General features: G+C 42.9%; 1 protein-coding gene across 8 annotated transcripts in view; it reads right to left on the reverse strand.

Moving 5' to 3' along the window:
* Positions 1-27081, reverse strand: part of FBXO42 (F-box protein 42) — a 100595-nt gene extending 73514 nt beyond the window's left edge. For 2 of the 8 annotated variants that reach the window (XR_006286443.1, XM_037880949.2), the window contains exon 1: positions 26725-26938. Coding sequence is in view for 2 of the 8 variants with exons in the window: in XM_043531732.1 (XP_043387667.1) it covers positions 26725-27025 (301 nt within the window). In the remaining 6 variants the exon portion in view is untranslated. Of the gene's footprint in view, positions 1-5667; positions 5731-21530; positions 21612-26724 lie in introns of those variants that run through there. The other 6 variants (XM_043531732.1, XM_043531735.1, XM_037880950.2 and 3 more) reach the window with 6 other exon arrangements.
* Positions 27082-27400: the final 319 nt, after the last annotated feature.

A 27400-nucleotide genomic window follows, 5' to 3' on the forward strand; every position in this document is an offset into this window, starting at 1 on the left:
TTTTCATACACACAAAGCATGAAAAAAATGGGTGTTTACCACTACAAAAGGTTTTCTCTCCCCCCACCCCACTCTCCTGCTAGTAATAGCTTATCTAAAGTGATCACTCTCCTTACAATGTGTATGATAATCAAGGTGGGCCAATTCCAGCACAAATCCAGGGTTTAAGAAGAACGTCGGGGGGGAGGGGTAGGAAAAAACAAGGGGAAATAGGTTACCTTGCATAATGACTTACCCACTCCCAGTCTCTATTCAAGCCTAAGTTAATTGTATCCAATTTGCAAATGAATTCCAATTCAACACTCTCTCGCTGGAGTCTGGTTTTGAAGTTTTTTTGTTGTAATATTGCAACTTTCATGTCTGTAATCGCGTGATCAGAGAGATTGAAGTGTTCTCCGACTGGTTTATGAATGTTATAATTCTTGACATCTGATTTGTGTCCATTTATTCTTTTACGTAGAGACTGTCCAGTTTGACCAATGTACATGGCAGAGGGACATTGCTGGCACATGATGGCATATATCACATTGGTAGATGTGCAGGTGAATGAGCCTCTGATAGTGTGGCTGATGTGATTAGGCCCTGTGATGGTGTCCCCTGAATAGATATGTGGGCACAGTTGGCAACGGGCTTTGTTGCAAGGATAGGTTCCTGGGTTAGTGGTTCTGTTGTGTGGTATGTGGTTGCTGGTGAGTATTCGCTTTAGGTTGGGGGGCTGTCTATAGGCAAGGACTGGCCTGTCTCCCAAGATTTGTGAGAGTGTTGGGTCATCCTTCAGGATAGGTTGTAGATCCTTGATAATGCGTTGGAGGGGTTTTAGTTGGGGGCTGAAGGTGACGGCTAGTGGCGTTCTGTTATTTTCTTTGTTAGGCCTGTCCTGTAGTAGGTGACTTCTGGGAACTCTTCTGGCTCTCTCAATCTGTTTCTTCACTTCCGCAGGTGGGTACTATAGTTGTAAGAATGCTTGATAGAGATCTTGTAGTTGTTTCGTCTCTGTCTGAGGGGTTGGAGCAAATGCGGTTGTATTGCAGAGCTTGGCTGTAGACCATGGATCGTGTGGTGTGGTCAGGGTGAAAGCTGGAGGCATGTAGGTAGGAATAGCGGTCAGTAGGTTTCCAATATAGGGTGGTGTTTATGTGACCATCGTTTATTAGCACTGTAGTGTCCAGGAAGTGGATCTCTTGTGTGGACTGGACCAGGCTGAGGTTGATGGTGGGATGGAAATTGTTGAAATCATGGAGGAATTCCTCAAAGGCTTCTTTTCCATGGGTCCAGATGATGAAGAGGTCATCAATATAGCGCAAGTAGAGTAGGGGCGTTAGGGGACGAGAGCTGAGGAAGCGTTGTTTTAAGTCAGCCATAAAAATGTTGGCATACTGTGGGGCCATGCGGGAACCCATAGCAGTGCCGCTGATTTCAAGGTATACATTGTCCCCAAATGTAAAACAGTTATGGGTAAGGACAAAGTCACAAAGTTCAGCCACCAGGTTAGCCGTGACATTATCGGGGATAGTGTTCTTGACGGCTTGTAGTCCATCTTTGTGTGGAATGTTGGTGTAGAGGGCTTCTACATCCATAGTGGCCGGATGGTGTTATCAGGAAGATCACCGATGGATTGTAGTTTCCTCAGGAAGGAGGAGAGTGATCACTTTAGATAAGCTATTACCAACAGGAGAGTAGGTTTTGGGGGGGACCTGGATTTGTGCTGGAAATGGCCCAACTTGATCATACACATTGTAAGGAGAGTGATCACTTTAGATAAGCTATTACCAGCAGGAGAGTGGGGTGGGGGGAGAGAAAACCTTTTGTAGTGGTAAACACCCATTTTTTCATGCTTTGTGTTTATAAAAAGATCTTCTGTACTTTCCACAGTATGCATCCGATGAAGTGAGCTGTAGCTCACGAAAGCTTATGCTCAAATAAATTGGTTAGTCTCTAAGGTGCTACAAGTACTCCTTTTCTTTTTGCAAATACAGACTAACACGGCTGTTACTCTGAAACCTATTGAATTCAGAATGACTGTACTCAAGTAGATCAACATTTAAAAAAACACCCCCATTGCTGAAACAAAGCATGGAAGAATTCAACCTCCACAGAATTCTCTCCTGGGATCAATTAAGTGAAAAATGGGATAGCTGGACCATTATGCAATTAACCAATACAATCCTTGCAGGTGACCAGTGCGTGTGTCTAGCTTACATTATTTGTATATATGCATGTCATCTTTCAAAGGTCAGTAATTTCACACAGCACATTCTCCTACACATGCATGATGAGTGTTGCCAGGTGACCAAATAAGAGTAATTTTCACAGTTAGTCCTGAAACACAGCAGCTTATTTTTACCAACAAACTGGTATAGAAACAGAATCAACAAACAAAGGAGCCATGGAACTTGCTGGGTGAACAGAAGTAGACAAGAAAAGTTCTGTATAACTTTTAGGAACACGCACGGATTGTACATTTTAAACAGAACTGCTCTGCTTTTATTAGGCAAAACCATGTAAAATTCTAGGAGAGCTAGTCTAAATTAGATGGGCTGTCAAAATCTTTGAAATAAAGTTTAAAATATATAATCAAATTTACAGACTGCTAAAAGCTACAGTTATTATATCATCTGATGCTCTCAAATCTTCTAGCATCTTTACTCCCTAATATAGCAAATGTTATGACAAAGAATGCCTGGAACCAGAATGATTTGACATAACTGCTGTTACTATCAGCAAACTGCATGCTACTTAGACAAGAACAGATAAAAACATACACCCGCCTCCAAAATTTAACAAATGCAAACCTAGAAATCAACAGTAATGGAGTACACAAGGGTATTCATGTTTCTCAGATATCTACCTTTGTCCTTCATGTCTATTTCTGGCTAGTAGATGTATGGTAAAACATTTTTAGTTGTTGAGAGGACCATGCTAAATGAAGGTTCACTTCTCCGTTCAGGACCCACTGCAACAGTTACCCAGTGCACTATGGCTAACGGAACCCAAGTCTAAACGCAAGGGGAAGAGACTCAGTAGTTAGACCAAGACTATGGAATAACCTGCCCAAGGTGATCAGGAAGAGTCCTTGCCATCTTCCCATCAAGCTGCATAATTTACCTCTTTCATAAAGCATCACCCCAAAATACAAAGATATAAAACATGCAACATTTTGTTCTAAAAAAGCAATCAATGATCCAGTGGGAGAGCAGAAAAGAGAAATGCCTGTCCTGTTTGGAGGGATCCCTGTTTTCTATTATTTATATACAGTGCCTAGATACCATGAAGGGTGCTTCAGAAACAGATTAAAAGTGGTGTGTGTTTACACAAACTACTCCTAGGAGAAGTGGGAAAAGCCCCGGAGCCCATATACCATTAGCTAATACCAGTCTTCATGTTTTATCACAATATTTGTCGTAACAGATCAGATATCTGGTCCATTTAAAACCCTTCCACGCTAGGTTTCAGAGTAACAGCCGTGTTAGTCTGTATTCGCAAAAAGAAAAGGAATACTTGTGGCACCTTAGAGACTAACCAATTTGAGCATAAGCTTTCGTGAGCTACAGCTCACTTCATCGGATGCATCCGATGAAGTGAGCTGTAGCTCACGAAAGCTTATGCTCAAATAAATTGGTTAGTCTCTAAGGTGCCACAAGTACTCCTTTCCTTCCACGCTAGTTTAAGTTATCCAAACTGCTGTTTTGTGATCAAGATCCCTAACATTGTTTGAAGCAAAACCCTATCAGAGAGAGTAGCAAAGTCGGAGCACTTCTGACACTCTAGTTAGGGACACTGCACCTCTGAGATGTAGTTTCTCCTGCTCTCAGCTTCTTGCATTATCGTCCTAGCCAGAGGGCACAGAGCTCTTGGTGTCACATTTATAAAGTTCTACACAAATCTGCTTCTCTATTTAAGGATACCACCCACATTGCAATTACTTCTTAAACTCTGCCATACACATTTTCAGCACAGGTTCTATTCAGAGAATCTTTCTTTACATTGGGCATGGTTATACAGTATCAATTTCAGATTACCAGGTTTCCAGCAATTAACCCAACGTATTCACAATTTTCATATTTATAATTTTAAAATTCTCCTGGCTTGCAAAAGGGGATAAAATTCATGAACCAAAAGTGACGTAATATATTTCACTATTTAGGTCTTGTCTACACTGCGAAGTTGTTGACAAAACTTTTGTCTTTCATGGGGATTTAAGAAAGCTGCCTCCCCCCTCCCCAGAAGACAAACCTTTTGCTGACGCAAGTGGCAGCGTGAAAGCAGCTTTGTCAGCAGGAGCGCTCTCCTGCGGACAAAGCTAACACCGCTCATGGGGCTGGAAGTATTTTTTTCGCTAAAGTGCAGAGAAAGTACCGAAAAAGAGCGTTTACACACACTGACTTTTAGCGACAAGGCTGTGTCAACACAGCCTTGTCACTAAAACTGCGTGGTGTAGACAAGCCCTTAGTCCACTTTCAGTATGTATGTCACTTTATCCTTCTCTCCTCCTTTCAGCTGTTATATGAAACACACCTGATGCCCAATCTGACTTCCTGTGCACCCACAACCAGCTACTCTAGTCCTCTGTATAACAACGATGCTCTCCTCCACTCCATTATCCATCTCACGTCTGCCTACAACGTCTATCAGGCTGCAGTGAGGCACTCCATTTCCCCTAAACAGGTGTTCTGGTGCCCTCTCTATATAGGCTAAAAACCCAGGAAGTATAATCCTAGCAAATCTTTCCAAACAGGGAGCAAGCGCAGTCAGCAAGTTCAGTCTTTGGCACGGGCCAGAAAAATAGCTGCAAATAGCAGCGTGGAGAAACTAAAAGCAAGTTGTCCAGACACTTTAGAGCATGCAGCACTGCAGGGTTAGCCTGAGTGATCAGCATCTGGGTTAGCCTAGTTCAAGTGCCAGCAGCTCCACTTGTTCCGTTCTCATTTCCTACACCCTTTTTCCCCAAATGAACCAGTTAATCTGTTCTAATGCTAAAATCTTCACGATTTAGTTTACACTTGACTACATAAAGAGCGTCCTCATACCATGTATGAAGAAAGTGTATATAAAGATGAACTGTATGAAATTCACTAGCACAGGAGAAAGTGCTTCTAACTAGTTTGGCTACTAAGCACCAAGTTCCAGTGAATGCATCCCTTCAACATTTATATTTAACACTAATTGTCATCTGTGTAATCTTGAAATTCTCTATGGAAAAAATCACAGGAAGTGGACTGAAAGGAAGTTGAAACTGGTGGGGCGCTGGTATTACAGGATTCAACATGGAAACAATGAAAGTCCTATTTACTCTCCAAGCAGAAATCAAAGAAACGAACCTAACAACCCCAGCCAGGGATGTATTAGAGCCTGCTGTGTAAAATCATGTCACATTAGAAATAGTTGGATTCATTTCACTTTGCTAGTTTATGGTTTTCTAAACATTTTAGTTTCACAAATAATATTCCTCCAAGCCTTTCCACTGTTATTTTTCTCTCTCACACACACACACACACCCCCAAATTAGTAACACACTCCTTCAACTCCACAAACACAAATCTGCGGACAAAATTCTACACAACTTGATTTGTTACTGTCAGAAAAATCTGTGTACACAAGCAGTGTTTTACACTGGGCAGGGAGAGGCTACCATAAGACTGTTGTAGGATTACAGTCCATTCCACCTACCTTGGGGTGGGACGGGGGACGGAGAAACGCTTTTGCTATGATCCACTCCAGAAGATTTATTAGAGAAACAAAACTGAAAATAAGAACCTGTTATTCAGGGAAAAAGGATTCTAGAAAACAGCACCAGCGTCCCAGGCCAGTGACTCTGCCACTAAATTGCTTGATGACTTTGTCCAAGTCAGATCACCTATCTGTGCATCAGCGTCCCCATCTCTAACATGCAACAGTGATGCCTACCTTCATAAAGCACTTGACATCTGCAGATGAGAGTATTATCTAGGTAAGGAAGTATTTATTTCTACTTCTGAGTTAAGAAAGAACAGATCATCTTCCCCTTATGAATTATTCCATATGATTCTTGTTTTATTTTGAACTTAAGTTTTCCAACAGTTCAAAGCAGGGCTTCCTGGATAATAGAGGACTTGCTCCCAGACACCATTGATCAGCAAATCTAGCACTTTGAGCCTCCACTATTTACATTATAAAGTAGGCTTCAGTTTAGGTAAGCTGTAAATATTAATTTGTGCAGCATTAATACTCAAGACCAAGAGCGCATCTATATTGAAGTCAAATGATGGCACCACATCAAAAATATACAGTCAAGTCTTCATTTACCCCCAACATGTAGACAGACTGGAGCCCAGTTTTACTCTAACAACTTATTATCACATAATAGGACTGCTCTGAAGCATCCTTTAATTTTTCACCGGATGTATATTCTCCTATTTCATTTTCTGAGAGAAGTGTTTTTATTCCAGAGCAGCATGAACATTTCGAAACATTTACCAACTAGCTCCAAAACCCCACCAAAAAGAAAATCCAAAACACTTAAAATAATAGATAAATAAATGAACAAATTCATGTAATAAAATTCAAGTCAGGCTAGTGATGATCAAATTTATCTGATTGTCCCCAAAAGCTGTGTCATTGCAACTGGCAATGCATTTTATAACTGCTTTTGGCATTTTATAGGGTTTCATTTTTTCCTGCCCCCTCCCTTCCCAGATACATTTGAAATAGAACTTGCTTGTTTTAGGAATCTGCTGAAGTGATCATTCACTGCTGTGTAACAAAAACAGTGGGCAAGCTAGATGTAAGCAAAAAAAAATTACTGTTTTGATCTTAGACTTGTCTTGAAATCTGATAAGAACCACCACAGATTGTTAAATTGCTTATATATAAATATTAAAACATTCCTGTCACAGTTGCCTGGTATCCCTAGCTAATCTCTCTGGCGAGCACCCACCTCCAGGTCTTCAGCCTCAAGCCTTTACCTCGCTAGGGTGGCATCCTGCAATTCTTCCACTCAGACTGGGTCCTGGGCTACAGCACCCATTTACTAACTCTGCTGCCTTAGCAGGCCCAGCTGGGTTTGGTACCTGCAGCAGACTTCCCTTCAGGAGCTGCGACCAGTGGGTGAATATACAGTGACTCAGTCCAGCAGTGTTTTCTAAGCAGATCTCCCCGCACCTCCCCGCACTCTCACATCCCCTGGGCAGCAGGCTGAGGGAGAGGGATCTGGGCAGCAGCAGCGTGGAGGAACTGCCCAGGGCTGGTGCAAGGATGTTTTGCGCCCTAGGCAAAACTTCCACCTTGCACCCCCCGTCCACCCTGAAGTGCCCCCCCACCCCCTGCAGCAGCTCCCCGCCGCCCCCCCCTCCGCCCTGAAGCACCCCCCCCCCAGCAGCTCCCCGCCACCCTGAGGCAGGGAGAAAAGCAGAGCGGGGCGGCACGCTCAGAGGAGGTGGCAAAGCAGAGGTGAGCTGGGGCTGGGAGTGGTTCCCCTGTGCGCCACCTCCCCGCCCCCCCCCCTCCCCCCCCGTTACTTGCTGCAGGCGGCCCTCCCCGCGCCCCTCTGCCCCAGCTCACCTCCACTCCACCGCCTCCCCGGAGTGCACTTTTGGCCGCCCCCAACCCTTGGCACCCTAGGCGACCGCCTAGTTCGCCTAGTGGTTGCACTGGCAATGGAAGTGCCTCCAAGCCACACACCGGCTTCTGACTGTCCACTCCCTGGCCCTTGCTGCTTCCTTCACACTGCTGCCGCCGCCTGGAGCACACTCCCCAAGCAATGGGAACTGAGAGCAGGAGATGGGTAGCTGTAGCAATGCAGAGGAAATGGCCAGAGCCAGCAGACAGTCAGCAGTCTTGTAGCAATCACAACCCATCCATGGGGAAAGAGGAGCCAGCTGGGGCTGCAGGAGGGGGTAGGGCTGAGAGAGCAAAAGCAATGGGGCTGGGAAGAGCGAAGCAGGGAGCTGGGGTGGGAGAGCGGATTGTTACCCAAAAAGGACAAAATGGAGTAGGTGGGTCACCTTAGCAAAAAGTTTGGGAACCACTACAGTACAGCTTCTTCAAAACAATGTATCTACAGGAATGTAGCATTCAGAGAGAGGGTTAAGACAAAAGGCCTACATGTCTTACCTATAGCTTAGCATTTCCCTCAAAGCGAAGGCAGGCCCAACGTATCCCCAGGCAAGTCTACACTAGAAAATTAAGTCAACTTAATTATGCTGACATACAGCCAGCACAGTCATTGAATCGTTTTTTTTCATGTCCACACTATGCTCCTTCTGTGGGCAGTGCGCATCCTCACCAGGAGCACTTCCATCATGTAACTGACAGCGTGGGGCAGTGCGGGGCTCTGGGCTGTGAGCCCTGGGTGGCTCAATTTACACTGACACGGTGGATTTATTAGGTTGGTGTAGTGAGTGACTCTCATCAGTGGGCGCAAAATTGTAGCATAGACACTTATAGAGTTAAGTTGATGTAAGCTCCCCCACCTCAACCTAACTCTGTAGTGTAGGCCAGGCTTTAGGCCTGGTCTACATTTAAAATTTAGGTCAGCATAGCTGTATCACTCAGGGGTGTAAAACAAATCCACACCGCAGAGCAACCCGTAGCTATGCCAACCTACTCCCTAGCATAGACAAAGCTAGAGCCACAGAAGAATGCTTCCATCAACCTAGCCGCAACCACTCAGAGGGGTGGTGTTCCTACAGCAGTGGTCACCAACCCGTCGATCCTAGAGGATCTCCCAGTCGATCACAGTCTCCAGCAGTGCAGTGTGGCTGTGGCTAAGGCAGACTCCCTGCCTACCCTGGCCCCACACTCCTCCCGCGGCCAGTGCAGCCCTGTCGCCCCGGGGGTCTCCCTCTGCACGCTGCTCCTGCCTGCGAGCACTGCCCACCGCAGCTCCCATTGGGCAGGAGAGCTGCAGCGGGCGGTGCTTGCAGAGAGGGGTAGCGCGCAGAGCCACGTGCCCCTTCTCCCTACCCCGGGGCTGCAGGGGCGCTATGGCCCCTTCTGGGAGTGGTGTGGGGCCGGGGTATGCAGGGAGCCTGCCTCAGCCTCGCTGTGCCCACCGCCAACCGGGAGCCGCTGGAGGTAAGTGCTGCCTGGCAGGAGGCCGCATCCTAACCCCTATCCCTGAAGCCCCTCCTGAAGCCAGCACCCCACACCCCCTTCTGCACCCCAAGCCCCACCCTGAACCTCCTCCCAGAGTCAGCACCCCAAACCCCAAGCCTGACCCCCCCCTTCCAGAGCCACTCTGTACCCCCTCCTGCACCCCAACACACTGCACCCCAACCCACCCTAAGCCCCCTCCCAGAGCTAGCACCACATACCCCCTCCTACACCCCAACCCCTTGCCCCAGCCCTGACCCCCTCCCAGAGCCTGCACTCCCTCCCGCACCCCAACACTCTGCCCCAGCCCAGAGCCCCCTCCTGCTCCCAAACTCCCTGCCCCAGGCTCAGCCCAGAGCCTCTTCCTACACTGCAAACCCCTTGGCCGCAGCCCAAACCCCTGCCCCAGCCCGATGAAAGTGAGTGAGGGTCGGGGAGAGGAGTGAGTGGGGCAGGGCTTTGGGGAAGGGGGTGGGGGTAGATCCTGGGTTCCCCTTCGATTCAAAAAGCGATCTTGGGCGTAAAAAGGTTGGAGACCGCTGTCCTACAGTGAAGGGAAAAATGTCCATCACTTCAGACTGCATCGACGCCATGGGGCTGTGGCTCCATAGCTGTACTGCTACCGTCCCAGTAGTGTAGAGATGGCCTTAGTCAGCATTTACTGAGACACTCCAGTAGTTTAGACAATTGTTAACCTACCTTAAAAACACTTATCCAACGGGAGGGGTTCTTCAGATTCTAAGTCTTGGGGGTTGTTTTTGTTATGTTTTTTTCCCCTTAAAGAAATCACCTCTAACAGAAAAGAAAATTCTCAAGTGACATTTTGTGTTGGATTTGCAGATTGTTTCATGCTCTTGCTAACAGCTAATGCTATCTGCCCACAGCTGCACTACCAAGGATACTGGTGGAAACAAGAACCACGGGAGTCATTTCAGTTCCAGTAAGAGGCTAGAGTGGAAAATGAACGTTTGCCAAATGGAAAAAAAAGCAATGGGTAGGTAAATAAAAATGGCTGGCTTCTATGCCCTTAGCCATGTCATTCCAAAGATCACTGTGTCAAAGGCGGAACGTTCGAGCTGTGGTATTGGGGCAATGCATGTGATGACGACCAGTCACCGGACAGGTCACATATTCAGAGCTTCTGACCTGCGCTACAAGTACTGTTTTTTCTTTGAACCAGCCCCCTGGAAGATCACACCATCGTCTCATACAAAATAGGAAACAAAGTGTGGCAGCACTGAACTGAAGGAAAATGCTAAGGCATAAAACAAAGCAAGATAATCAAACCTCGCCAAGTCTATCCCAGTGCCACTAGCACCACCAATACCCCAAAAACCACAGGAGGTATCCAAGCTTCACTTGTTTTTCTTAGTGCTAAAACGGGCAAATCCTATTTCCTTAGTAAAAAATATGGTAGAAAAGCTATTTACAAAAACAGATTGTACAGACTGTCAAGTGCACTGCAGTCAGGTGAAGAGCACTGAACGTACATGACGGAACTCAAGGAATAAGATAGCAATTCTAAGAAACTACTTGTTAAGCGCTAAGTGACAGGTGGAGGAATAGCAGGGAGAGAACAGATATTTAAGAGTTTCAGGGATCTTGGGGTGGATGGAGAGGTAGGGAAGAGATCCTGTAATGTGTGTGTAAAAATTTAAATCAATCCTTGAATTGCTGGCGCTCAATAATAAAGGAAAACCACTTCCCTTGGGGAGATTCTAGAATTCTTTTGCAAAATCCAGTTAATTCGCAAGGGAAGAGTAGCGCTACAATTGTGATTAAAGTAAATGTCAGTAACAGGTTAAGAAACACCTGACATCACTTGTGCTGGAAACAAAATCCTACTCTTTTCCTGACTTTAGTCCAGCAGCAGAGTAGGAAAAAGGAAGAGGGATTTGGTCATTACACTGCTGTACCTAGCAAATCGGATGAATTATCTTTGCAGAAAAATGTTTCTATAAAGCACTGGAACATCCAGACTAAAAAAATGTGCAACTGGGCAATGAGCTTTGGGGACCAGAATGATGTGCAACATCCCTTGTCTGCAGAGACATAAAATGGCTGCATGGGATTGAGTCAGACTGAGGCATGGAAAGATGTTTTCAGTAAGCTTTTTCTCAACACCACTAGCTCTGAGAGGACAGTCAGGAGTCCTTGGAAGTGAGGTTTGAAGTTGAGCTTTTCCCCCTAACTGCTTTTCAAAAGGATACCCAAAGAAAGAAATCTAAAACCTTGAGAATGAAATAAACATTTGCATAGATTCCTGCTGTTTCACGTGTAAAACTCAAATGTATGCAATAGCAATGATTTTCCATAAGTAGTTCTTTCCTGTTGAACATGTTAAAACCCGTACAGTATTACTATACATAAAGGACACCAGATACAAGCCTGTAAAAACCTATTTCAATTACACCGAGTCCAGTACTATGTGTTGTTATAAATGAAAGAATCATAGGACTGGAAGGGACCTCGAGAGGTCATCTAGTCCAGTCCCCTGCACCCATGGCAGGACTGAGTATTATCAATTCTAGACCATCCCTGACAGGTGTTTGTCTGACCTGCTATTAAAAATCTCCAATGATGGAGATTCCACAACCTTCCTAGGCAATTTATTCCAGTGTTTAACCACCCTGAGAGTTAGGAAGTTTTTCCTAATGTCCAACCTAAACCACCCTTACTGCAATTAAACCCATTGCTTCTTGTCCTGTCCTCAGAGGTTAACAAGAACAATTTTTCTCATGCCTTTTTGTAAAAATCTTTTATGTACTTGAAAACTGTTATATTCCCCACTCAGTCTTCTCTTCTCCAGACTAAACAAACCCAATTTTTTCCAATCTTCCATCATAGGTCACGTTTTCTAGACCTTTAATCATTTTTGCTGCTCTTCTCCAGACTTCTTCCAGTTTGTCCACATCTTTCCTGAAATGTGGCATCCAGAACTGGATACAATACTCCAGTTGAGGCCTAATCAGCGCGGAGTACAGTGGAAGAATCGCTTCTCGCGTCTTGCAGATCCCTTTCTGCAGTACTGCTTCCTAGGCCGTCATTTCCCATTGCGAATGTATGCATGCAACTGATTGTTCCATCCTAAGTGGAGTACTTCGCATGTGTCCTTATTGAATTTCATCCTATTTACTTCAGACCAATTCTCCAGATCATTTTGAATTTTAATCCTATCCTCCAAAGCACTTGCAACCCCTCCCTGCTTGGTATCATCCACAAACTTAATACGTGTACACTCTATGCCATTATCTAAATTAGCAGTTCTCATGCTATGGGTTGGGACCCCAAAGTGGGTCGAGACCCCATTGTAATGGGGTTGCCAGGGCTGGCATAAGACTTGCTGGGGCCTGGGTCCAAAGCCTAAACCCAAGACTGACACCTGGGGACGAAGTTGAAGCCTGAGCCTCACTGCCCTGGGCTGAAACTGAAGACTGAGGGCTTTACCCTGGGCAACGAGGCTCAGGTTACAGGCCCCCCTCCCAGAGCTGAAGCCAGTGGGCTATGGCTTTGGCCGCCTGCCCAGGGCGACAGAATTCGGATGGGCTGAGGCTTTGGTTCCTCCTCCTGGGGTCCTGTAGTAATTTTTGTTGTCAGAAGGGGGTCTTGGGGCAATGAAGTTTGAGAACCGCTGATCTAAATCATTGACGATATTGAGCATAACCCAACCATACATATTAAAACTTATTCCATCACCAAATTCTGGTGACAAACTGAAAACACAGTCAGACACCAGAATCTTTAAAGAAAAAGTTGGTAAAATATTACTGCAAGAACTCAGGCAAAAAGCTAAAAACCAAAAACATTTACATCCACAGCTGACATTCAGTCCTAGTCTCTCTCCACATATTTTTGCATATACAGCCTGCTGCATAAAATTAATTTAGACCTTTAATACCTAGGTACACTATAAAATATCCTTCACAAATAAACGTGATGGATTTTTCTGTTTTGTTTCATAGCCTTATTACTAGTTGAAGTTGCCTGCATGCTAGTTTTATTCTTTAGACCTATTTAAAGCCAAGTGGAAAAAACTCTCCTAGAAGAGCTGTCATAATAGACAACAACAGCACTAAAGGAGCTGTTCTGTGTCATGTAATTAGGTATTGCTAAAGTTCACAATGCATATCGTTAGCCCAACAAGCTTTGGATCAATCACACTCTGCACTAAATACATTTGCCTGCAGGTCAAATAGTTACAAAGATGGATCAATAATCTGTGTGCTGGGCAGATTCCCACTGGGTGGCCCACCTAACTACAGGACTATAATCCTGACTGAGATCAAGAGTGTATTCCACACTTCCAGCTATCAACTCTGATTAAAAAACTCAAAGATATTCTATCCAGACTGACTGAGCCAAATATAAATTAAGCTTGGAATTGGCACAAACTGTGTAATCTGGATTAATTTAAAAAAAAGGACATTCAAGTAATTTAGACACAAATTTGACCCTATTTTGAAACGGTTCTAATCTAGTGGACTAATTCTCTGGAGTCTTGTGGGCACATGCTGCAGATTAACTCCATATGTGAACAATTTATTCTGGAATAAGTGCTCCTGTTTAACTTAAACCACTTTGAAAGTTAATTAGGAACAACTCCATGTGCAGACAAGACCTAAGTATCTGAATTTGTTTTTTAAATGTGTTGCTCTTGATGAGACTGAGAAGACACTTTTCAGAGTAGCAGCCATGTTAGTCTGTATCCGCAAAAAGAAAAGGAGGACTTGTGGCACCTTAGAGACTAACCAATTTAATTGAGCATAAGCTTTCGTGAGCTACAGCTCACTTCATCGGATGCATGCACTGCATGCAATGTACTGGCTACTCCACTGCATGTATCCGATGAAGTGAGCTGTAGCTCACGAAAGCTTATGCTCAAATAAATTGGTTAGTCTCTATGGTGCCACAAGTCCTCCTTTTCTTTTTGAGAACACCACTTATTCTAGTGGAAAGTACACAGGAAACGTTTTTGCTCCTGTGCTCCCTCTGCTGGCTCTGAATCAGCTGTTAGCTACTTTTAGAGTTGTGCTTTCCTAGGGGGAAAAGAAAGTTGGTTGATTTCAGCTCCATCCAAAGTAAAAAGGGAAGTGCATGCTTGTCAAATGAAAAAAGGGGGAAAGGACACAAATTAGCAAAGAGATGGCTTTCAGGCTTCAGAATGTATTGGAAGATTTAAGAAGATAAGTAGACTTTTTTCCAATCCTAATGTAAGTTGAGGACAAAGTACAATGCTTTTATCTTGACGGTGGTACAGAGTCTGTACAGAACAAATTTTGGAATGTCAGCAAGAATTTGGGTGTCTTTCCAAAAGTACCTAAAATGAATCATTACCAAGAACCCAGTTTGCATTTGATAAAGGCTACAAGACATGTCACAGTTAGATATTTTAAATAAATACAGCCCAACTCCTTTCTCAGGATATTGGATTGCAGAGCATGTGAAGTTGTACTAGTAAATTAAAATTAAATCCACTGTTTAGAGGACAACTCTCAAGGTTACTATGCAGGACTGTTCCTCTTTGTGGTGTCTGAAATTCTTTTTTAACCTACAAAGACGGCTAAACCTAATCAACTTGTTTATAGGTTTAGGTGCATAAAATCAAGCCTACAGTTATGTCATTAGGGAGACATGCTATACTTCTAGAACCAACAGAGCTGTGTGTGTAGTACTAATAAGAGTCATAAAACAGAGGCCATGTTTGCAGATTTTTGTTAGACTAAATGATTCAGTGTAGTCTTAAAATACGATATCCCTATATTTGACCAATTAATTTACTTTTTGCAGGGATAATTACATTGAAAATTTGTTTTTGCTGATAAAAAACAAGAACTGTGGAGCTGATTTAAAGCAACCCAGGTATATTCAAGGCTGCTTTTTCCAGCTACGCTGCAGTAGACATCACTTGTAGCATATTAATCTTATTTTTTTACTATAATAAAGGATTATTTTCCTGTACTACTTCTACCACCTGATCAATATGAACCATTGGTTTCAGAGTAGCAGCCGTGTTAGTCTGTATTCGCAAAAAGAAAAGGAGTACTAGTGGCACCTTAGAGACTAACCAATTTATTTGAGCAAAGCTTTCGTAAGCTACAGCTCACTTCATCCGATGAAGTGAGCTGTAGCTCACGAAAGCTTATGCTCAAATAAATATGAACCACTGTTTCCAATACAAACTATGAAACAGGTACTCACATGACTGAGACCTAGGTCTGAGAGACTCCTCTGTCCTACCCCTTGTAGCCATTACATTACTCTTCAGTGACCCTCCCACTCCCAGCCCCAGATGCACAAAGCCAAATTGTGCATCAGAGAGAGCATCGACTAAGTGACAATGATCAGCAGCAAGGGATGGGAGATGAAGGTGAAAATTCTTCACAATAAGCAAAGACATTCATTTTCAAAGTTTACTTTTTGGAATTCAGGTTTAACAATCAGGTGAACTAACGCATTTGGGGATTTTATGCAAAAGGTGCTAGTTTCTTCAAGGAGCTAATCAAACACACACGTGCTACTTGAGAGATATCATACAGGAGTAACAATACCTGAGCCGTACTGTTAATTTAGGATCTTCCCTAATTTTTTAAACATGTGCAAATGCTGTCTGATCCTCAAATGGCCATCTGAAGACTGTTTATATTTAAGCTAGCCAACAACTAACACATAGCACAGGTAAAATGGCAACTGACCACATGGGAATTTTTATTTATTTTGAGAAATGTTTTTGGATTTAATCCTAATTTTGAAAACTACATTTAGTGTATAAATCAGATTTTTTTTTTTTTTTTTTTTTTTTTAAAAGGACTGACTATAAATTTAATCCCTAACAAACTCACCAGCAAACACAGGAAATAAGTAGACCTGGAAAATAGAGGGCAAACAATTTCTCCTTTTTTAAACTGCCAAAAGAATATTTATGAGTGGTGTAAAAATGAGCCTGTGTAGTCCAAATGGACAGGTGGTAAATCTGAGTGACTGTGTACTTGAATAGATCAAAGTGAAAAACCAGACTAACAATGAGCATCAGATGGCATTAACCAAACAGAATTGATCGTGCACATGGGACAGATGAAAGGGAACCAAGAAAACAAGAGTCACAGGAATCGCCAATAATGGGGTCAAGTTAACCAAGTACTGAAGTAATCATGAAGCATGTAATGGGGCAGGACAAAAAGATTATTGAAGGCAAGATTTGAGAGCCACATGCAAGGACAAAATGTGGGCAGAAGCAAAGGAGAAGAGTGGTCTGAGAAAATATACAACTGGTATACTATGTCTGGTCACAGCAGTAACACAAGAATTTCCAAGTTGAAAAAGACTAGTTATTTGCATGACAGCATTAATTCAGCAGCAGGACATCCATGTTTAAATTAATGACAATGAAAGAAAGGGGTTAATGCTGCAAAACACCAAGTGAAAAGAGTGCAAGAAGACTGCATTGTCACACAAGGTCAGGGAGATAACCATGTGTCAATTACACTTGTTCTGACAGTAAAGCAGCACCCCAACGCGAGTGACAATTCCATACAGTTGGCAGCATTCTTGGATTGGAAAGATCCTGCTAGATTGCACCTGCTTCATGAAATTTCAACAGGCCACAAGGAAACAAAACAAACACAAAAGGAAAACACTGACCACCTGGGTACTGCACCCCTAACACCAAAAACAGCTTTTATAGTTGAGAACATTAAGTCAGGAAGCATACACAAGAAAAAGTTACAGGGATACTTTAAAAAAAAAAGTTTCCTTTTGTATACTGGAGATTTGCCTCCAGTTCAAGGCCTGTGCCTCAAAACCTTAATTTCAGAAAGATAAATACCGGCCTAATGCTGAGTTCCAGTAGCAGCTGAGACAGCCTGAGTTGCATAAAGTAACCTTATGGACACTGTCATTCAATGAAAAATGAAATGAGAGAGAAATTAAGACAAACTGTCATCTGACTTTGTATATTAAATGGAGTACGGAGGCAGATATAGCTTTGTCTAGAAGGATGATGGAGGTTTGAGGGAAGAAAAGTAATTAGTAATTAATATTTGTACACTTTGTTTAATGCTCAAAGTCAAGCAATCAACTGCAGCTTCCAGTACGTGTACTGGTATGACTGAGACTTCAATAAAGTTCAGATTTCTGTCAAGTATCCACCAGATTCATGCTTAGCCTCTGAGAGCCAGTTCAAATTCTCAATAAAAGTAGTTTTCAGCACAAACTCCAGGTCAAAGTTAGGATTACTGGCAGAGCAGTATATGCTGCTTCACTCTACACCCAAATCTTAAATGTCTAGTTCTACTAGTCTCTGAATAAGCATGCATACACTTAATGAAGTATGTTTGCAGAGAAGCAAATTCTGTATTTACAACAAAGCAAAATTATACTGCATCCTAATTTTAAGAACCATGATGCTCCGTTCCCCACCTTGTCATGTTGCTTAAGAAATTCACATAACAAGGAGCCTTGAGACATTTAATTTGAAGGTAGGAAGAGTGCCTGGAATGCCACGTAACTTACGATCAAAAAGCAACAGATGCTGCAAAAGCAAAGGACAGGTTCAGCATTCAGGATTTAATCAATCAATCTCTAAAGCTGTCCGAATGCACTGCTTTGAAGAGTTGGCTATTGCAATGATCTTTCTGCTTAGCAGCTATGGCATGACAATCTAGGTAATGCTAGTTTGTCATGGACATTACCATCTTAGCACCTGCACCAGATAGTCTCCTCCGTATCTGATTCATATCCACTCAGATTAACGGTGTATTCTAGACTATATATCCCATGAAGAACTGTGACCCACTAACCAAGCCTGTCCTAAAAAGATGCTTCATGGCATCCACTTGGTTAATCATAACCACACAGATCCCATGAATCACGTTCTATGAACTAGGGCAATGGTTCTCAACCATGAGTACCTGCACCCCTGGGGGTTCGCAGAGGTCTTCCTGGGGGACATCAACTCATTTAGAGATTAGCCTAGTTTTACAACAGACTACATAAAAAGCACTAGAGAAGTCAGTACAAACTAAAACTTCATATGACTTGCTTACATTGTTCAATGTAAGTACAATATTTATATTCCAATTGATTTATAATTATATGGTAAAAATGAGACAGTTAGCCATTTTTCAGTAATAGTGTGCTGTGACACTTTTGTCTGATTTTGTAAGCAAGTGGCTTTTAAGTGAGGTGAAACTTGGGGGTACGCAAGACAAATCAGACTCCTGAAAGGGGTACAGTAGGTCTGGAAAGGATGAGAGCCACATTCAGCTTTCATGCTACAAAGGAAAGGACAACAAAAATCAATTAGTACAATGTTAACCACCTACTAACTTTCGATTTCATGTTGACCAGGATAAAGGAGGAGGGAAACATCACCTCAGGTTTTTCCCTACACACAAGGCTTTTTCTTTTTTTTTCTTTAATGCACTACTCTTTAGCTGACAAAACTAATGCAACAAACCACTAGCATGTATAATTTTCAGTTTCTAATTAGAAAAAAATTTACATGACGCCAAAAGTGTGTTATTAAAAAAACCACACTTCAAAGACAGCACTTCATATGCATAAACCTGCTGTTCAATTACAAAAAAAGTTAACCTAAGTTCGTTCATAAATAATATTTTTATTACAAATTCCAACAGCAGTCAGACAGTGGGTGCTCCACTGCCTAACTCTGTACATTTCACTGCGGTCATTAACTCTATTTTATAGATAAGGAACGTGAGGAAGCAGAGTCTCACAGCAAGTTGCTGACAGAGTTGGGATTAGAATTTGAGATTTCTGGCTCCCTAACCCGTGCTTAATAAACTAGGACGCTGCCTCTCTAGATATTAAAATGAATACTCGACTATTTGTGAGAGCTCGTTTGATATTTTTGACAGTTAACTGAGAACAGTTAGGACTAAACTAAAAACACAATAAGCAAAAACTGAAAGGTTGTTGGATACCAATATGAGAAAGGTAAGTACAGAACTCTGCAGAGAACTCAAATGTTTACCGTCACATTGAGCAAAGGGGTTTAACATGTAAATTCAAATGTGTCAGCATTTGTCACTGGCATTCTCACTCATGATATGACCAGGGAGAGCAAAGAAGCAATAAATACTTTGATCGCTGATCTATACATAAAAAAAATTACATATATTTAGTATACTGCAATTCAGAATGAAAGATATTTTGCATCTCTTCACTGGGTTCTATATGCACTAGGCAAGTACATTATTACAGGGACAATGGATGCATGTAATTATGACTGCACCATGTGTCCCTACAACAGTCAAACTACAATTTGACAAATATTGGACTGATTTGTAAGGCAACATTTCTACTTACATATCAAAATCCTGCCAAGCTACCACTAACTCTGTAGCTGGCAGTCTGGAATCCCTTATGCTAATCATCAATAAGCTCTGCACTACCAATAGAAGTTTGAAGAGCTAAAACTTCCAGTGCTAGAGGTTTAAGACTGTTAAAAACGATGTTTCTTACATGACTAGCAATAGTATTTCTACACATGCACGCAGGAGGAAAAGCAGCTCTGTAAACAGGATTCAGAAGGAACACTGGTCTCATTTGGAGTGTTGATCTATTTCAGGCAAGTCAGAAGTGATTCATTTGGATTCTTAAGGAGGTAATGCAGATGGGGAAGAGAAGGATAAGTACCTCCCCCGTTAGCCAGCCAAACATTATACAAAGATGAAGAGTACAACAAATTGGCTCTAAGGGTGGCGAGTTATTGGGGATACAATGGCTATTCTGCATTATGAGGTGGTAATTTTTCTGGATTCCCCTGTGATCAGCCACATGCCTGGACAGATCTGACATTAAGGTTTATACTAAATCTTTACACACTTAAGAGGGAGGAGGACAGGAGAATGAGAAAACTACGAGCAGCCCAGTGACTAAGAAAGATCAAGAGATGACTGGCCCATGAATAGAAAGACACAATGCAAATCTACAAAAATGTGAAATTAAAGTTAAGTACAAATATCCAGCTTCAGTACAATACTAGAGACAATTCACAGATTACATTTCTAGTTAGATTGTTGAGAAAGACGGGGGGCTGAGCTATCTTTTATTGGATCCACTTCTGATGGTGGGAGAAAAACTTTTGAGCAACACAGAGCTATTCTTCAGGTCATTAGCTCTCATTAGTAATTTAAGGATTCTGAGTTTTATAATAGCTCGTTTTCTCTCATTAGATTTGTCAGAAGAGGAAAGATGTAAAACACAAGTTGGACAAGTATATATTTGCTTCGCTCTCTGCTGTCTTTCAACTATTTTCAGAATTGGTTTTTGTTTAGATTTTTATAACATTTTAGCAAAATGCCCTATAAAGGCAACACACCAAGGAACTTTTTTTTTAAGGATACTACAAATAAATTACACAGGCCACTGGCAAATTCAATAATTAACTTTTGATCTTCTATTGCATTTATTTAGCACCTTTCCTCCAAAGATCTTACAAGAGTTCACAAAGTATCCCCATTTTACAGAGTGGTCAACTGAAGCAAACCAGGGTGCACTGAGAACTAGAAACTAGATCTCTTGACTCCTAGCTCCCCATTGTCAGAAAGGCAGAGTGATCAGGTGGCTACAGTCAAAATGAACTCTATATATGGGCTCATTTCATCAACTACTGGGACAAAACATGATGACATCTAATAGCACACAACAGCACATGATCTAAAAAGTTTGTAGTCCAAGAGTCAAAGATGTTCTCTGAAACAGTGACAGGAGACAGCATGCACACCTGCTACACAATTTATAGGTCTCGGAGTTACACTTTCTGGTACGCCTGGAACAGGCTAATGCTTGGCCCAGAATCCTCTTACTCAAGTGGGCTTCTGACATTAGAAATTCATAATGGTTTGTTACTCTTGTCAACTGCTGGAAATGGCCCACCCTGATCATCACTACAAAAGGTACCTCCCGACCCCCCCTGCTGGTAACAGCTCACCTTACCTGACCACTCTTGTTACAGTGTGTATGGTAACACCCCTTGTTTCATGTTCTCTGTGTGTATAAAATCTCCCCACTGTATTTTCCACTGCACTCATCCGATGAAGTGAGCTGTAGCTTATGAAAGCTTATGCTCAAATAAATTTGTTAGTCTCTAAGGTGCCACAAGTACTCCTTTTCTTTTTGCGGATACAGACTAACACGTCTGCTACTCTGAAACCGACAATCACCTAGCTACCCCAGAGTGAAGCAGACCTAGGAGTGGGAAAGGGGTACAGTACAAATTCAGCAAGACAGGAAAAGTTAACTTCCCACTTATCCCTTGAACTGCTACCTTTAATCTAAATAATTTTAGCTCATATACTTGATTCCATAGAATAGAATATGTAAAAAGGGTAAAAAAAGCCACTGACACTTGTCTGTAAATGTATTTACTCAAATGTAACACAAGAAACACTTAAAGACTAGTGATTTTCCATCCACTTGTGTCTAAAAAAAAATCTTACCACCATAATGCACACAAGCAAAAGCCTCGTTAGAACTGGAATCAGATCATGCATAATATCAGTCAGAGCAGTAAACCAATGGCCTTCTGAAAAATATAGATTTGTAAAGAATTCAGTCTTTCAGAAAGGTTCATCTCCCAAATACAAACAGCTCCCTTCTTTGTGACTGGGAGTTCACAGAGAAGTACAAGGAGATTCACAACAATTTATAAAAATGAATGAAGCCTCTACTATTATAGTTCCCCCTATACACTAGAAGTATGTCCGAATTTGTTATGATTTAAACAGAAGCAGTCTGGGGACTTTGGACACATTATAACAACACCTCTTTCATGGTTCCCAGTCTCAACTCCAGTGTGACAAAAGTTTACAGATGGACAGTACCAGGTTCCCCGTCAAACAAATGCCATAAGAAAATATCACTGTTTAAGCACTTACAAAATTTGGCACCTGAATCCAGTACATGGATGGATTTACTGCTTTTTCAGGTTCAGACATATTTAATAAAGAGAGTCTACCTTTCAGAGAAAAACTTTATGCTTATGCAGTGGCTTTCATCCTGAAGGATCCTAAATCAGTTTGAATACTACATATATTCACTCACCTACTAATGAAATGCACCCACCTCTAGGACAGTATATCCCCTTCTGTGCCAGCAAAATTAATATTTCATCAACCCACAGAAGGCATTTTAATTAGGCAGAATGTACACCTACCAAATTTGAATTCTGCCAAGACATCAGGGTTTATATCCTTACCACTGTGAAAAATGACTCTTTCTTCCAGTACACAATCAGCATAGTACTTCCATACACTGGTTCAGTACTGATTCAGGGAGTAACACCTTCCTCTGAGTCCAACACCATTTCCTGGATAGCCCAGAGTTCTGCAATTAAAACTACTGATCTTATTAGCTCTGACAAAATCATGGCCAGAGAGGGTACATTTACAGACATAGTGCAATGATGTTCATGTAACAAGCAAGCAAAAACTAAATTCAGGTAACACTAAGAACCTACCTAAAACCAATGAATGCCCCGTCCAGTATGGAACTCAGGAACTTCAAAGGACAAAATAAACCAGACAAACATTTTAAAATGCATTCAAGTCAGAGGAAGCAATACAGACTATTGGAGTGTAAATGATGCTTCAATTCACATTAGATGGGAGGTAAATTCCCATTTTTATTTGTTTGTATTTCCAGGCATTTGGGTGGTGTCCATCTCCAGGCTAAAGGAGCACACACGTATCAATGGTTTCTAGAAAACTAGGGAAGAGGACAAACCACAAAACAATCTAATGGGAATGAACTAAAGCTCTAGGACATTCATGGCACTTGAGATTGTAAACTCCCATGGGTAACAACAATATTTTCTGCATCTTGCACAATACCAGGCCTAGTATTGCCACTTTAATAATGATACAGATGTCTCACTGGGCTATATGCAAGCATTCTGGAAAGGAAATTTTAATCCAGCTATTTGAGACTATACGCCAAACTTTGTTTTCTTAAGCCCATGTCCAATATCAGAAAGATGTTGTCTTTTAAAAGCCAATGAGACTATGAAATTCATCCGTGTTTATTAGTGTCATAAATTTGTGAGAGACATGAATCAATATCTTTGACAACTTTCTCTGATAACCAAATACAGGGGGAAAAGCTTCACACTGTCACAAAGGTGTGTTTATATAAACTGGTAACCTTGTTAAGCAACCCTCAGCAGCATAAATTATGCTGTGGAAGCAACATAAATTGGCAACTACCTCAGCTGACTACAGTGCAATTTAAGTTTAGTGAAGTTTTGAACACACACATTTAAAAAAACATTCATATTCTGGGAATGAGCTGATAATAATCCTCCTCTCTGCACACGAAATGTGTACCTTGTCCCCTGCCAACAATTCATGTCACTCTTTCCACTAAACATATGAAAAGAAAATGTAAAACTAAATACAGTAGAGAGCCAGACTGTTTTAATATTTTAATATTCTAACGAAAGGATTTCCAAATGCACCTCACCAGCAAAAAGCCAGAAACAAAAATAGCAGAAGTAGTATCCTCTAATACCGATTACCTAAAATCCTCCATCAAATAAAATTTAATTCAGGCTCCTTACTACCAATGAATGATTGAGATATTGTATTTTAACAATTTTAACAGCTACAATGTTTGTGTCCACTTTGCGCATGAGCCTCATTCTTCAAAAAGGTCCTTTTACAACTTTCTTGAATTTTGAGAATAGAAAAATCCATTATTGGAGTTGACAATTTGAGGGCTAGCAAGAGAGTTTATTTATCGAGAGACAGTAAAGGCTGATGATAGAAAGCTCAGTTTTACTATTATACCTGCTGCCGTTAGAGTGTATGAGAGAGAAATGTCACACAGTACTGAAAACTGAATGCATCCGATGAAGTGAGCTGTAGCTCACGAGAGCTTATGCTCAAATAAATTTGTTAGTCTCTAAGGTGCCACAAGTACTCCTTTTCTTTTTGCGTATACCTATTGTATTCAACAATGTAATCTCTTATTAAGAAAGAGGTCCCTACCCTTCCCCAAGCAAGGTCCAGGGACAAAACCCTACTAAGAATCCCAACATCCCTTCCTCCCGAGAAGCTGGGTTAGCGTAACATTTCTCATCAAATACTGCCCCGAACCATGATGGTAAGCCTCCCCTAATATTTCAAGTCAGCATCTAGCTAACAGGTTTAGTCTTCTGATTAGCACATCAGGTAAGTTTTTCATTCCCTGATTATAACCATTGTATTGTGATGTTGCATCAATTTGTCATGACAATGTAATGTCATCATGTAGATGTGACTTCATAATGCACACAATACTGGGGCATCGTACACAGATTCTTTCCAGCTCTGTGGTGCCATTAGATGGCAAGATGGCTCTTAAAGGCTGAATACTGCTACTCTTAAGTTTAGAATTTAGGTTAGTAGTGGTATCTCAAGTGCAATCAACCACTCCTTTAGAAAGGACCATGATTTCTGCCCAGATCAAATCTGTTTTTCTCTGCCCAAATAAACAGTGTTTCTTTTGTAAGGTTCCACCATTTATTAGCCTGCAGTGTAAACAGTTCTCACTATGATAACTGAAGCCATTTTAATACAAATGATGTGCCCATCAATAGGCATTAAGCAAGCCTCACAACAGAAGTCCCACAATTGGGTTAGTTTATAAGCAGGAAATAGTTTCAGGTAACAAACTGATGCCATACGCTACAGACATACATTTCAATATACCTTCATATACCTTTCGTTCTTTCCCCAACACCTCCAACAGCAGAGTTTGGGTCACAAAATCAGGAATGCTATGTGCCAATGTTCCACCCTCGGCCTCGGAGGCCACGAAAAAATAAACACCTGTTCTCAGATGGAATATGTTAGGATTTCAAATTTGAATTCATCTGTGCAAAATACTTCAGCCAGAGAGGCTTGGTTTCATCTTGCTTACAGCAATACAACGTAATCCTCGTAAGAGCTATGCATTTTGAGGCAATCCCACCGAAGTAATACTATTCAGTTCATAGTTTAACAAAAAGCCCTTCTTCACTCATACCATCAGTGAAACAAACTACCAGAAGAAAGCCAGAGAAGGTGGATAATGTAAAGTAATACCCATGCTACCATCTCTTGCTGTTTATGTTATGTTCACCACTAGCATTAACACAATGTAAGCTTCCTAAATCCAACATATATCTCTCACAGACACCCAAGGCATAAAATGCAGAGCCTCGTTTAGATTCTGAACTCACACCAAGTTCTCCATGGATCTGAAATATTTTCTTTAGACTCATCTTTATTTTTATACATATAAAATGCTATTTCTACTGGCAACTTCATTATAACACCAGCCTTGTTATTAAAAACACTTACAAGTGAACGCAAGTTCTCTCAGTCCTGATTGTCTGGATCCGCGTTATTTGAAATTCATGCTTTGTGCTGCATTGCTGAAGTTTGTGTTTTTTAATGAAATCCCAATTTTATGACAGCTTTGGCTGTCCCAAGACATTAGTACAGAGTTTAATGTCCTTCACAAAAACAGAACATATTGAAAGAAATCCTTTTTCTCAGAATGTGCTCTTACAAACAATATCCGAGACAATGAAAATACTGAGAAGAGAAACAAGCTTTTTCCTTATTCCTAAAATGGTGAAGTTGCAACATCCTCTCAGAAGTTAGTATTTGGTGAGTAATAAAAAGAAAGCAAATGGGAATCTTAGTGCAACTGTTCCCCACACAAGCACTATGCTATGATGGAGCAGAACCATCCTCCCCTTCAGCATAGCAATCAGAATGGAAACTTAAAGAATCATGCCTTATATGTAGACTACTCTTGACTGACCAGGGTTTGGCAGGAGCTGTGGTGTGTAATCTGGAGTGTAACTCCCTCATCAGCATTATATCAAAGACAGCAAAAATACACAGCTTTCGTTAGACACAGAGAACTCAAGCGCTTCTCTAACGAACAGGATGGGCAGAGTCTCCAACTCTTGTCCCTAGATTTGCTATTTAATCCCCCCTTCCAGACCTCCCTCCCTAAAAGCAGCCACCTTCACAGCAGAACAGAACAGGTCTTTCCTGAGCACACCCCAGGGCTAGTTACTCTTCCCCCCCGGAAAAAGCAGCGAACGCTGCAGGTGCTCCACAACCACCTCCTCTCTCGGAGTCCTGCCGAGAGGCGGCAAGCCCCACTGCCCCCAGGTCTGGCGGCGGGGGGGGAGGGAGAGAGGAGGAGACACAGAAAGCCGTAGACCCTACTCACCTCCCAGACGGGGAGCGGACATGTCTGCTCGGGTTTCCACTTCCCTAAACCAGAGCCGGGGTCGGGGGCAGGGAGCGGAGGGGTTCTCCCCCCACCCCAGCGCCCCCAAGCAGAGCTCCTCACCCTTCCCTTCCCCCCACCCCAAGCTGAGGAACTAGCTCCCTTCTCATGGCCCCAGAGACAGCTTCCCAGCCCCCCGTTCACATGGGGAGTCCCCCACTACAGGGAGACCCGATCCCCTCCCCGACCCCACCGTCGTTCGTGGGGGATCCCACCCACAGCCCCGGGGGCTCCTCCCGCACTGGCTGTCGGGCCCCGCCATGCCCCGGCCGGGGAGGGGAAGGGGGGGCCTCGCCTCACGCTCCCGGCCGGGCCCCCTCCCCCACGTCCCGGGGCGCCGCTCCGCCCCCCGGCGGGACTCACCTCCCCGCCGCCGCCTCGCTCTCTCCAGGGCCCGGGGTAAAGGCAGGAGCCGGGGCCCTTCCCCCTGCTCCGCGGCCGCGCTGCCCAACCCCCCCTCAGAGCAGCGGGCACCGGGAGCCCGAGCCGCCCTCGGCCGCCGCCATCTTCGCTCCGCTCGGCAGCATCGCAACCACCAGCGCTCCAGTCTGGCTAGGAGGGGGAGCGCAGCGCGCAGGCGCGCGCCGGCCCGGTCACGTGACATGGGAGCGGCGGAAATCGTGTTCAGAAGGTCACGTGAGAAGAAGGACGGGAAATGCGCCATATTGAGAAGGTCACGCAAAGGGGAGCAGTCTGGGGGTCATACTGGGGAGGCTACACAGTTGCGAAACAGGCCAGTAGGAAGGTTTAACCAAACCGGGAGCCATATTGGGAAGGGAGAAAACGAATAACCATAAAGGACAGTCGCAGCACGGACACAAATGAGACAGGACAGACGCCATTATTGGAAGGTAAACGAAGAAGGACAGGCTGAGCGCCATATTTGGAAGGGCAGTTTTCGCACAGGAAGGGGAGTTGTTGTTATGTTGCGAAAGGCAAATATAGGTAGGTAGAGTATGAGGGCAAAGAAAGGCGGCATATTGGAAAGGTCACTGAAGAGGGCGAATGCGGCCACCATATTGGGAAGGGCAATTAAGCG

This window comes from Chelonia mydas, chromosome 18, assembly GCF_015237465.2.
Source record: "Chelonia mydas isolate rCheMyd1 chromosome 18, rCheMyd1.pri.v2, whole genome shotgun sequence".
In the NCBI taxonomy this organism is placed as follows: domain Eukaryota; kingdom Metazoa; phylum Chordata; order Testudines; family Cheloniidae; genus Chelonia; species Chelonia mydas.